The sequence below is a fragment of the Cupressus sempervirens genome, chromosome 7 (assembly GCF_028749045.1).
Source record: "Cupressus sempervirens isolate cs-2001-9-10 chromosome 7, ASM2874904v1, whole genome shotgun sequence".
NCBI classification, from domain to species: domain Eukaryota; kingdom Viridiplantae; phylum Streptophyta; class Pinopsida; order Cupressales; family Cupressaceae; genus Cupressus; species Cupressus sempervirens.
Window position 1 is genome coordinate 713,064,381 of NC_143124.1, and position 13,244 is coordinate 713,077,624.

The following is a 13,244-nucleotide window of genomic DNA, read 5'->3' on the forward strand; positions in this document are numbered from 1 at the left end:
GGTGAGTATGACTAGGGCTGGAAAACACATGGCTGTTGTGATAGCCGTTGGAGACAAAATAACGAGCTATGACCTGGGTTATCAACTTTTTTCCTCGGGGATCTCTTGGTCGTCTGCCATGCAACGTACATCAATGAATTCCTCGTGCATGGATGAATCCAATCAAGCAAGATCACTGGCGAACCTTCCACTCATGGCTGGGACAAGTTTTGCCCTAGTTTAGAAGAAAGTACAGTTGGGGTTTTGTACAGTCAATCATATTCATACAAATTAGGGCAATGAGAATACATTTTTGCTTTCAGAAGCCTACGACGGTGATATAATAGGTACCCATTTCGAATACGATGAAAATTAAGCCGTAGTTTAGAAGAAAGTACCATTGGGTTTTGGACAGTCAATCCTATTCATACAATTTAGGGCGACGAGAATACATTTTTGTTTTCAGAAGCCTACGATGGTGATATATTAGGTACCCATTTCGACTACAATGAAAATTTAGCCGTAGTTTAGAAGAAAGTACAATTGGGTTTTGGACAGTCAATTCTATTCATACAAATTAGGGCGAGGAGAATACATTTTTGCTTTCAGAAGCCTACGATGATATATTAGGCACTTATTTGAATAAAAGGAAAATTTCACCTGCTCTATTGATTTTCTTCCTTATAGTTGTCCCCCACTGCTCAACAGTGACTTGTTCTGTGGGTGAGGGACAGCTTTACTATGGGAAGGAGAGGGCATGAAAAAAGGGTAATTCAGGGGACCCCTGTTAACAGTAAAAAGTGGACGAAGAGGATTTAATGATTGATTTAAAAGGAGGTGTGTGAAAGACTGATGGGAAGGAGAAGCAATAGCTTTGTTGAAGATGGCAGGGGAAGCCAATAATGATATGCGAAAAAGAGTAAAGAGAAGCAGAGGCTCCACTGCAAAGGAGCGGATCAGTAAAATGCCACCTTCTGTTGCGGGAAAGAGGAGTTCAATATACAGAGGAGTCACCAGGTTGGTCATGGATTCTGCTTTATTTCAAAAATGCCCTTCAAACTTTGTTGCTTTACACTGCTTTTGGAAAAAAAAAAGTTGTTCGAAAAAATTTCTAGATTGGGAAAAGAACTGGGTGTTTTTTCATCCGCTCAGCAAACGGGTAGAATTTTCTAGCTAGCTATAAATTTTGGGGTTTTATGTTTACAATGTGCATTGTTGTATGAAGTTCATAGCTTACGGCTAGATAATTTTTGAACATTGGAATGCATTTAGTGCTGGTATGCCTATAGATTTGTATAGTTTGCATTTAAGGTCAATGGGTTTTGTTTGAACTTTTCCAGGCATAGATGGACTGGTCGGTATGAAGCTCATCTGTGGGACAAAAGCACTTGGAATCATAACCAGAACAAGAAGGGCAAGCAGGGTAAGGATTAGATAATTGTTGTTTTCAATACATTTCTTTCCTGCATTCAATCAGGTTCAAATTGTTGGCATTTTTAGCTTTTTATTTATAAGGAAAGCTTCTAATGGTTGATCTTTGCATTCATGTTTTGCTTGCATGCTTTGGGCATCATCGGAAACTCAATATTATTTATTCAGTCTATCTAGGTAAGTACTATCCAATGCTCTTTCATCTTTGATCCGAGATGTTTTAGGCCTAAATGTGATGATGAAATTTTAGATATTTTGGTGCAAAAGTTTAATGGTGATTGGCTATTGTCCTACAGGAGCTTATGATGAGGAGGAAGCTGCAGCAAGAGCTTATGATCTCGCTGCCCTGAAGTATTGGGGGCCTGGAACCCTCATCAATTTTCCTGTAAGTATTGCATTTTTAAATTGGTGTGGATTGAATGTAATGTTATGGCTTTAGGTTTAGCAAACTTGTGTCTTTTCACACCACTGAGATTTCTTTATATTTTTCTCATGCTGCTTCATATCTAGCTATATCAGAGTGTTTTCTGCAATTCCTGTTTTCTTGTGGAGCCTTGAGCAGGTTAGCGATTATGCAAGGGATATTGATGAGATGCAGAATATCTCAAGAGAAGAGTATCTCGCTTCTCTGAGAAGGTAGTGGCAAAGCATTATTTGCTGGAGGTAGTTGCAAAACATTGTTTGCTTACATTATAACATATTTCAGAAAATGTGACTTTTTGGACGGTGCCATTGCATTGCAGGAAAAGTAGTGGTTTCTCAAGAGGCATGTCCAAATGTCGAACCAGGTAGGAAGGCTTGCCATACACCAATATGACACGCACTCACGCATCTAATTTATAAATGGAGATTCAGACCACAATGCTCAATGATATTAGTGATGTCCAATAAAAACTCTTCAATTAGTAATTCAGAATTGAGTATTCACATTTTCTTGATTGATTGTTTGACATATGCTCCTGGATCTTGTTCAGGCCATCACAAAAAAATAGGTGGGATGCAAGGTTTGACCAAAGTATTGGGAATGAATACTTGAACATTGGGAATTACTGTAAGATCTCTTAAGCTTTTGTATGGAAAAATTTACATGTAATAAAATTGTTTGCAATTTATTTTCTTAACGATAACAGATTTCCACTATCCATGATATTATATTCATGCTTCTAGGTAAGATGTTGTGTGTGTTTTGAAGGGAAATGAGAGCATCCCACTTATTCATCTGAGATCAGTATGCACATCCTGTATACAATAGTTCCTTGTACAACTTCTAATCAGCAAATACAAGTGCATACTACTATGCCATAAAAGCGGAAACAGACATAGTTGATTTCCCACAATTAAAACCTTAAAGGAAAGTGATTGCAATTTACCGATCTAAACAAAATTCAGCAGCATTACGACCTACAGATTAATACTCTACAATCATAGAACTAGAAGAATTAGAGAGAATAGAGAACACAGATATACGTGGGGAAAACCTTTCCAGGTAAAAAACCCCACCCTCCAAACCATCAAGCTAATGTATTATTCAGCAACAAATTACAATACATTTTCAGCCTTCACATGAAGATTTACATCTTGCTCCATTCTAGAGAAAATCTGGCAGCATAACCCTGTGCAAATATCTTCTCATCTCTCACTCTCACACTATTGCATTACAACATGCAATACTCCTTTTACGAACATCTTAAGACCCAACAAAATGCCCATAATAGAGTTTGGCATTTTTCATGGCTCAACCACCAAGAAACATGCACAATGCCACATGTACATCCAATACCAAGAAAAGGGCGTCCATCCTTTGAATAGACAATGACAGCTTGTCATAGAATCCGCCAAAAATAGCGGTCACAAGAGAAGTGTAAGGGAATCCGTCATACCAACCTATTTTTGGCATATTCTCTTACACACACCAACCACTCATTCTTGGGCGCCCAAATAGGCCTCATGTCATAAGATGCTCTTACACCTATCATAGCTCATTCCTTAAATAGCTCTTATGCGTCATAGGAATCCGTCATAACCATTTCAGCCATGATCTCCTTCACACACTTCAAGATGTCGACACATGTAAGTGATCAACATGCCAACTAGACATGTACACTCACATTTACATATTATTTGCAAAAATACATTTTACAGAACAAATAATAATAGGAATTATACAAGGTTGAGACACCTTATTCCTAACATGTTTATCAACATCGACGTTTCGGATCATACTCAATGATCCATTATCAGGAGGAGAGAGCTAAGAATGTAAAGAATTGATGATGGATCATTGAAAACGTCGATGTTGATAAACTCACACAATCTTACCCAGAAGCATGAATATAATTACTTTCTTGTTTCCTCGTTATTTTAAATTAAGGTCCTGGCTCATAAATACATCCTTACTTTGGTTTTATTTGTGAACTAAGTTTAGTATCTTCATTATAAATGCAGGGGAGGACAGTGCTACAGCATATGACATGCCTCAAGGTGATAGCAGAAAATTCAGCATGGTCACTAGCATTGACTTGAGTGCATATGTGAAGTGGTGGCAGCCTAAAAAGTTGCACCAAGATGTAACTCCCAAACATGTTGAGGAGTCTCACTCATTTTCTGATCAAAGATCTGTGAATGTGGAAGAACCAGAGACACCAGAATGCCCAGGAAGGTCATGTGATCCATACCAACTGCCTTCTCTTGGTGTTTCTCATGGTAAATTGCATAAACCAGCTAGGACAAGTGCTTTGAGCATCTTGTTTCACTCTCCTCTCTTCAAACAGATGATCCAAAAAGAATCTGCCAAGAAAAGTGCTAGTGACCAAGATAAGATTGCTTGCTATGACTTAGGAAAGTTAGGATTGCAGCAAGCTCAAAAAAATCAAATCAACCAAGATGAACACCAGATTGGATGCAAAGAATCAGCCATTGACTCAGGATGTTTTCAACCCTCTGTCCAAATAACTCAAATCCCATCAATGTCAACAACTATGGAGTGCAAGACCATGCATTCCCATTTACATAACATTGAGGGAACTTGAGTGTACCTAACAAGACTTTTTAAGAAAACTATTGGATGGAATCTTCTTCCTGCATATGGTATTTCTTTCTCGTGACAGGGCAGTCTTGTATATTATCTATGGGAAATGGACGGTTAAAGCCAAAGCCCTCTACATCACAAATCACTTTCAAGTTTTAGTTCAGAAATTAATCATGGTGGCTCCCCATTAAGAACGTGGCTTCTCAAGATTGATTTATTGTTAATGCAGAAGTTGAATTTTTAATAAATAACATGTGAAGTTGCAAGTAAGAGTAGAATAATTCCCTCAGTTTATGTATCATTCCAATGAAACATGGCATGTAAAGGAATCTCTAAATCTCATTTTGCCTGAGCAATGAATGTAAATTTTAAAAAATTCTACAGGTTTTTAGAACTTTTCCTCATATATACTTTTCTGGGGAGCTCACAAAACTTAGTACTGTGCTAATTCTCTTATATATTTTAGCACTGTTAAATGGAGATTTCCACCAGAAGAATGACATCATTCGCTTGACACACTTGCCTCTAAGTTAGAAATACACATGACAATGAATATGCTGAATAATGTATTTTTGGGTTGGTTTAAGATTTTATTTCTAATAAATGATAAACTCATAAAGTTAAAAGTCTATCTAAACAAATTTAGATTAGGCTTAAAAAGATTCAATGCATACCACTTTGTAAAAAAAAAAAAACTGGCATACCACTTCAAAATTAAAAAAAAAAAGGATAATTATAAGATAGGAGAAACCCTCCAAACTCATAAACAAGGCAAACTACTTGATCTCTTGAAGGTTATACCTTCCATTGTCCGAAGAAATGTCTGTCTTCATCTTTAAAAATAATAACACCTAAAAGATTGAATAATCCAAAGAGGCATGATAGTTAGTATTCACAAGATTACAGTCTCTTCTCAAATCCTAATTATTTCTTATATCAACCTTAATGTTGGTCTAATTAGAAGTTGATTTAACTAAGAAACCGGTAACCTGATTTCCCTTACATGATTTCACTTAACAACATTGGAACCATGAGTGATGATTTTGCTCTCTTTCTTTCCTTCGTTCAACTACCACAACTAAAATTGAGAAGACTTCCATTCAAAATAATCAATCAAAAGTTAAGAGTCAGATTTTAATATAACATCAATAAAATGATTTAGCTTAGCTTCTAAAAGATCTTATTTAATGGTCTTGAACAATTATTAGAACCAACACCAAAATTATCAATGAGTGAAAACTTGGCTCTATCACTATGATCACGATAAATACCTCTTATGCCAACATTTTGAGGATCACGATAAAATAAATACCTCTTATGCCAACATTTTGAGGATTATCTTTTGAAGCTCCATCAACATTAATTATATAAGTCCCAAAAATGAGATCTCATGTACCGAGTTGCCAATCTTGAGGCTTATTATTGGAAAAGGTAGAAAAAGGTTGAGAAACCGACAAAATTCTTGATTCCCACCAATAACTCATTTGATAATCCTAAATTGGAACTTTACTGGCTATCCTAAACTTGATTAATATATCTAGTAATATACATACAACTTATCTAATTGAAATAAATTAAGGGCTTTAAGCATTGTAGAGGGTCATTGTTGATTCAAAAGGGTATAATTTCATGTAATTTCCAACAAAAACACACCATAGATGGTGAAGGAAAATGACAAAGGGGAATGCTAAAAGAAGATGCTATCCAATATGTTCATCTTGTAGGAAAATAATATATCAATTCAAACGAACAAGCACATGTTTCTAGATATTATAATGATGAAGAATTGACCTAAAGTTGAAAACCATATGAAAGCATTGACCTTTGGTAAACATTTGAGATATTAGACCCTTTCCCTAAGATTAAATTCTTATCTTCAAGCTTTTCTATCAAAAGAAGCCTATAATGATTTTGAATTATGTAGATCTCAACACCTTTTAAAACCTAAGCAATGGTATCTAAGTGTATGATCCGGGGGATACTTTCGTCAAAATTGAAGTATCTCCAAAACTCCAACAATCAGCATTAGATTAAACTCCTTGAAATTTTGGACCCAACGCAATTTGAACGGGTGAGAAAGGAGTTCGTACACAAAAGTTACGACCAGTCAAAGGTTGGTCAAATTCAGATACAGAGGCTATTAAAAAGGCAAAAAAAAAAAAATCAAACTCTCCAAATTTGGTCAAATTCGGCATCAAATCGAAGGTCTCGTCAAGAGCTCTCCAACGATGTTCGTTTTGTCAAAAACGGAGATCGTATGTGAAAATGGCGCTCGATTGAAGTCCAAGGTGGTGTGGCATTAAATATAAATATATTTTTTAGAAAAATTTAAAAATGCCATTCAAAAAATATAAGTGATGGTCGAGGGGGTCGAACCCGTGACCTCCTAGTCCTAAAACTCCACCGATGACCATTGAAGCATTCATTGCGTTTGAAATATATAAAGCGCAGTTTTTATATAACCCCTTCCCGCCGGAAATTGAGGAGAAAGGAAGCCGCCGGCGGGGTTGGAACCCTCGACCGGCGCCTTTTTCAAAATGATCAACTGCCGATGCGCTATTTTGGCGCTTTAATATATATTTAGCACAGTTTTTAATTATTCCTTTATCTAACCCGCCAGCCTTATGTTAAATAAGGTATATAGTTAATTTGTTACCCTTAAATTGCCATAAAGACAAATTTAAAAAAATGGCTAAAGGAGGATAATCGAATATGGATCAATTAAGGGTCTTATATTTATATCATTTTGTTATAGCCTTATTTTGGCTAATTTTGTGTATAAAATGGGGGGGTTAGGAGAATATATGGGGAATTCAGAAAAAGGAGAGAACGTTGAAGTGCTGAGAGTAAGGGAGATTTGTTGAAGCGTTTATTCCTGTACTTTGAAACATCATGATGTTGATGTACTTCAAAGGAATGACTTTGTAAACATTTGTACATGATTTTTGGAGATAATCGGATCGGTCCCCCTATTGGAGTTGGACCTGGAGACGTAGTCCATACGGATGAACTCCGAGATCAAATTGTTTGCGTCTTCTTTCTCTCATTGTCTCTTTTATCAGCTTAATCTTGATGTTCTCTTATTTCATTTATGTTAATTTGATTCGTTAAAAGTTTTAAATTAATTCTATGTGATAAATTAGCATTCCTCTGTAATAGTCCTAGATCCTAATCAGATCAAATTTGGTATCAGAGCTTTTGTTGGACTAGTATTGCAGATTTGAATGTTAACAAGATCCAGGATTGAGAAAGGCGAAGGAAAGCTTGAGGAATACAATCCTGAGATTGGAAAACGAAGGACTAAACCGTCATCACAAATGGCAGACGAAGGTGGACAAGCTTCTCAAGATAAGAGAATTCAGAAGACTCTTCAGAATTTGCAGACAATGGTAGAGGTTTTGGTATGAGAAAGAGAAGAGAAGATGCAAAGACGTGCAGCTCGAAAGGACAAAGGGAAAAAGAAAGGAGCTGATCGTGATCCACCAAAGGCACCTCCATCTTCTCCTTCTTCTCCCTCTTCTCCTTCTTCCCCCTCTTCTCCTTCTTCTACCCATTCTGAGTCTTCTAATATTTTCAAAGGAGGACATAAGCCTCGAATTAAGTTGGATGTAAAGTTTGACTTACCAAAATATTGTGGGGAGTTAAATGCCGAGAAACTAGATGACTGGATTCAGCAAGTAGAAGTCTACTGTAGAGTTCAAAACCTTGTAGATGATGTTGACCGAATTCAGTTAGCCACTCTTCGTTTAGGGGGTGTAGCCCTAACTTGGTGGGAGAGTAGGTCTCGGGATGAAACTTCACAACATGGTAAGTTTAGTTTGTCTTGGTCAGAATTTGTTACTGCTTTAAAAAAGCAATTCTACCCCCTAGGCCATATGCAACTGTTAATGATGAACTGGCAACATTTTAGGCAAGGGAAAGGCCAGTCTGTCCAGGATTACACCCATGAATTTCGCAAAAAAGCTATTTCATTAAATGTCCCATTGTATACCCAGGACACCTTACTCAAGTATATAGGTGGTCTTCATTCTTACCTAAGGCATTCTATTCTCGTCTTGAATCCTTGTAATTTGGATGAAGTATGTGTCCAGGCAACACATTTAGAATCAAGGGGTAAGGGTACTTTCATTGATAAGTCTGATAAAAAGCCATCTAAGTCTGAGGAAAAGTCCAAAGGAAAAGGAAAGGGTAAAAAGATAGCAACAATAAAGAAAGAGGGTGAGAAACCCACATGCTCACATTGCAAGAAAGAAGGGCATGATGATTCTAAGTGCTGGAAGTTACATCCTGAAAAGAGGCCAAAGTGATATGGTGGAAACAAAGGTAAACAGAAAACTGCTGCTGTAATTCAACAAGATCTTGGATCTGACTCCGGAGATGAGACAAAGATTGTTGCTACCGGGATTCAAGGTAAAGGAAAAGGTATATCTCTTTCATCAGCTCCAAGTTCTTCTAGCATAAGTGCAAGTACAAGTAAAGAATCTTCTCCTAAGAATGATAAGCAAAGGAATGAATTATTTCACATTCGAGTTGTTATCAAGCATAATAAGGTTGATACATTATTCGATACGGGTTCCCAAGTTAATTTGATATCTGAGGAAGTTGTTAAAAAACTTAACTTGACTACAACACCTCATCCAAAACCATACCCTCTTGGATGGGTTTGCGATGATGCACAGTTACAGGTAACTAAACAATGCAAGTTAAGATTTGCTATCACTGCAAACTTTGTAGATGAGGTAGAAGCTGATGTAGTCCCTTTAGATATATGTGGTCTTGTACTTGGGAGTCCCTATTTGTTTGATCGTCAAGCTATCTTTTATAGGGGGGAAAATAAATATCATTTGTTTAAAGACAAGATTGAATACATTGTATGGGCACATAAGGTTAAGACTAATCTGGCATTAGTCAATGCTGGTAAAATGAAAAGGTTAGTCAACTCTAGTAAGAATTTTGTGTTGATGCTTGTAAAAGCCAAAGAAGATGAAACATCTGAGGCATTTAAGGGATGTGATCCAAAACATAAGGCTGAAATAGTCAAAGTTGTTTCCACTTATGATGACTTGTTTCAGGAACCAGAAGGATTGCCTCCTAAGAGAGAGATACAACATGAGATTCAGTTGCAGCAAGATGCACCACTTCCTAATATCGGCATGTACCGTTTATCAGTCTTACAAAATGAAGAAATCAAGAAGCAAGTTCAAGATTTGGTCGAGAAAGGAGTTATCCGTCCTAGTACTTCTCCTTGTGGTTCTCCTATTGTGTTGGTTCCAAAGAAAGATGGGACTTGGAGAATGTGTATTGACTACAGGGCTCTGAACAAGATAACGGTAAAGAACAGGTGCCCTCTTCCTAGAATTGATGATTTACTTGATCAATTGAAACATGCAATTTATTTCACTAAGCTAGACTTACGTAGCGGATATCATTAGATAAGAATTGCAGAAAGTGATATTTGGAAAACTGCTTTTAAGACAAAACAGGGACTTTATGAGTGGTTGGTTATGCCATTTGGGCTTTGTAATGCACCAGCTACATTTATGAGAGTCATGAATGATGTCTTCCGTCCCTTTATAGATGATTTTGTCATAGTCTATTTGGATGATATTCTTGTATTTAGTAAGTCTTGGGATGATCATGTAATTCATGTAAAGAAAGTATTTGAAATACTGAGAAAAGAAAAACTATATGTAAAGATGTCAAAATGCGAATTTGCAAAGACATCCTTAGTGTACTTAGGCTATGTCGTAGGGAATGGTCAATTGAAAGTAGACCCTGCAAAGGTCGAATGTATTGTAAAATGGCCTAAGCCAAGTACAGTTACAGAAATCAGGAGTTTCTTAGGTGCAGTTCAATACTGGAGGAAGTTCATTGCAAAATTCTCTTACATTGCATCACCATTACATGCATTAACCAGTACTAAGGTAACTTTTCAGTGGGGAGGTCCGCAACAGAAGGCTTTCGACACTTTAAAAGAAAAGTTGAGCACTGCACCAGTTCTGGCTTTACCAGATTTACATCAACCATTTGAGATCGAGACAGATGCGAGTGGGTTTGCCATGGGAGCTGTACTCATGCAAGGAGGTAAACCAGTCTGCTACCACTCTGAAACGTTTTCGGGAGCAGTAAGTAACTATCCTACATATGATAAAGAACTTTATGCTTTGGTTCAGAGTGTTAAAAAATGGAAGCACTACTTAATGGGAAAGGAAACTGTAATCCACACTGATCACCAACCACTACAATATTTGCACTCACAATCTAAGTTGCAACAAAGTAGGCACTTTAGGTGGATGGGTTTTCTACAACAGTTTCATTTGGTGATTAAGTATAAGAAGGGTTCCCATAATAAAGTAGCAGATATGCTCTCTAGGCCTCCTGTTAAGAATGCTTTGATAATCCTTCGGAATAGTTCTATGGTTCATGAAAGTTTTCAGGAACAATATGCTAATGATGAGAACTTTAAGGATATCTATGCAGCTTTAATCCAGGGTAAACATGTAGAAGAGAAAGATTACTATGTGCAGGATAATTTGTTGTACCACTTGGGAAAACTATGCATTCCTAAAGATGAACATGCACATGTAATCCGGGAAGCACATACCTCTTTGATTGCAGGGCATTTCGGGGTAAGTAAAACATTGGCTCAATTGCAAAAATATTGTTACTGGCCTCGGATGCAAGAAACTGTCACCAAGTATATAAAAGGATGTGTAATGTGTGCAACTAGTAAACCAAGTAATAGGAAATTAGGTTTGTACACACCATTACCTGTACCATCCCGTCCATGGGAAAGTGTATCTATGGACTTTGTGGGAGGTTTACCTATGTCTAGGAAGGGTCATGATTATTTGTATGTAGTAGTTGATCGGTTCAGCAAAATGTGTATTTTAATGTCTTGTAAAAAGCAAGTTACTGCTGAACTGATTGCTCATTTGTACTTTCAAAATGTATGGGTTCATTTTGGGTTACCCACTTCTATTGTATCGGATCGAGATTCTCGATTCTTAGGGGAATTTTGGTCATCTTTATGGGGACTCATGGACACCAAGCTGAAGAAGAGTACAGCCTTCCATCCGCAGACCGACGGACAGACAGAGGTAGTGAATAGGACAATTGTGCATCTACTTAGAGGCTACTGCAGCAAACATCCTAAGTTGTGGGATGAAAGTCTTCATTATGTGCAACATGCTTACAACCATGCGACACACTCTTCTACAAAGAGGTCTCCTTTTGAGACTTGCTTCGGTTACTTGCCTAAGACACCAATGGATTTTGCTTTTGGGAAGGACGATGTTGTAGATGGACACCATGATGCAGAAAAGGCTTTAAAGTTCATCCAGAAGGTCCAAGCAATCCATTAGGCAGTAGAAGCACAATTAGAGCAGAGCCAAGAAAAATACAAGGCTCGCCATGATAGGCATCGCATTGATCACCAATTCCAAGTTGGTGACAGATTTTGGTTACATATCAGCAAGGAAAGAATGCAAGGTAAAGGAAGGAAGCTCAAAGCTATCAGATATGGTCCTTTTGAGATCTTGGAAAAGATCGGTACTAATGCTTTTCGCCTTAATCTTCCACCATACATGCAAATTTACTCAGTTGTCAATGTTGAGAATCTGAAGTTGTATGAGCCTCCAATGATCTTGGATGAAGACATCAGTGTTCAGGTTCCATCAGTTGATGATCTTTCACCAGAGTATATGTCAGAATTGCCAGAAGATGTTATCCTAGACAGGAATGTCAGAACTTCACGAAGAGGACCAGTTGAATACCTCCGAGTGGGATTGAAGGGGATGCATCCAAGCAAGGCAAGATGGATGGAGATTGGTAAAGTGAGGGAACTATACCCTCACCTTCTTTCTGAGTAATCCAAACTTTCGGTGGTCCGAAAGCTCCTCAGTGGGGAGGCTTGATCCGGGGGATACTTTCGTCAAAATTGAAGTATCTCCAAAACTCCAACAATCAGCATTAGATTAAACTCCTTGAAATTCTGGACCCAACGCAATTTGAACGGGTGAGAAAGGAGTCCGTACACAAAAGTTACGACCAGTCAAAGGTTGGTCAAATTCAGGTACAGAGGCTATTAAAAAGGCAAAAAAAAATAATCAAACTCTCCAAATTTGGTCAAATTCGACATCAAATTGAAGGTCTCGTCAAGAGCTCTCCAATGATGTTCGTTTTGTCAAAAACGGAGATCGTATGTGAAAATGGCGCTCGATTGAAGTCCAAGGTGGTGTGGCATTAAATATAAATATATATTTTAAAAAAATTTAAAAATGCCATTCAAAAAATATAAGTGATGGTTGGGGGGGTCGAACCCGTGACCTCCTAGTCCTAAGACTCCCCTTCCCACCGGAAATTGGGGAGAAAGGAAGCCGCCGGCGGGGTTGGAACCCCCGACCGGCGCCTTTTTCAAAATGTTCAACTGCCAATGCGCTATTTTGGCGCTTTAACATATATTTAGCACAGTTTTTAATTATTCCTTTATCTAACCCGCCAGCCTTATGTTAAATAAGGTATATAGTTAATTTGTTACCCTTAAATTGCCATAAAGCCAAATTTAAAAAAATGGCTAAAGGAGGATAATCGAATATGGATCAATTAAGGGTCCTATATTTATATCATTTTGTTATAGCCTTATTTTGGCTAATTTTGTGTATAAAATGGGGGGGTTAGGAGAATATATGGGGAATTCAGAAAAAGGAGAGAACGTTGAAGTGCTGAGAGTAAGGGAGATTTGTTGAAGCGTTTATTCCTGTACTTTGAAACAGCATGATGTTGATGTACTTCAAAGGAATGACTT

The 13,244-nt window shown here is 37.5% G+C and overlaps 1 protein-coding gene across 1 annotated transcript; it reads left to right on the top strand.

Moving 5' to 3' along the window:
• Positions 1-247: 247 nt before the first annotated feature.
• Positions 248-4,493, top strand: LOC149549216 (AP2-like ethylene-responsive transcription factor At2g41710). The gene is made up of 8 exons (XM_089792635.1): positions 248-996; positions 1,320-1,402; positions 1,579-1,587; positions 1,707-1,795; positions 1,973-2,046; positions 2,154-2,198; positions 2,385-2,461; positions 3,856-4,493. The coding sequence occupies exons 1-8, from the start codon at positions 863-865 to the stop codon at positions 4,437-4,439; spliced, it is 1,095 nt and encodes a 364-aa protein (XP_089648761.1). The 5' UTR covers positions 248-862; the 3' UTR covers positions 4,440-4,493.
• The last annotated feature ends 8,751 nt before the right edge of the window (positions 4,494-13,244 follow it).

Coding starts and splice junctions, on each gene's coding strand:
- LOC149549216 (XM_089792635.1), top strand. CDS start 863: ATGGCAGGGGAAGCCAATAATGATATGCGAAAAAGAGTAAAGAGAAGC. Junction 997..1,319: donor ATATACAGAGGAGTCACCAG/GTTGGTCATGGA, acceptor GAACTTTTCCAG/GCATAGATGGACTGGTCGGT. Junction 2,462..3,855: donor CTTGAACATTGGGAATTACT/GTAAGATCTCTT, acceptor TTATAAATGCAG/GGGAGGACAGTGCTACAGCA.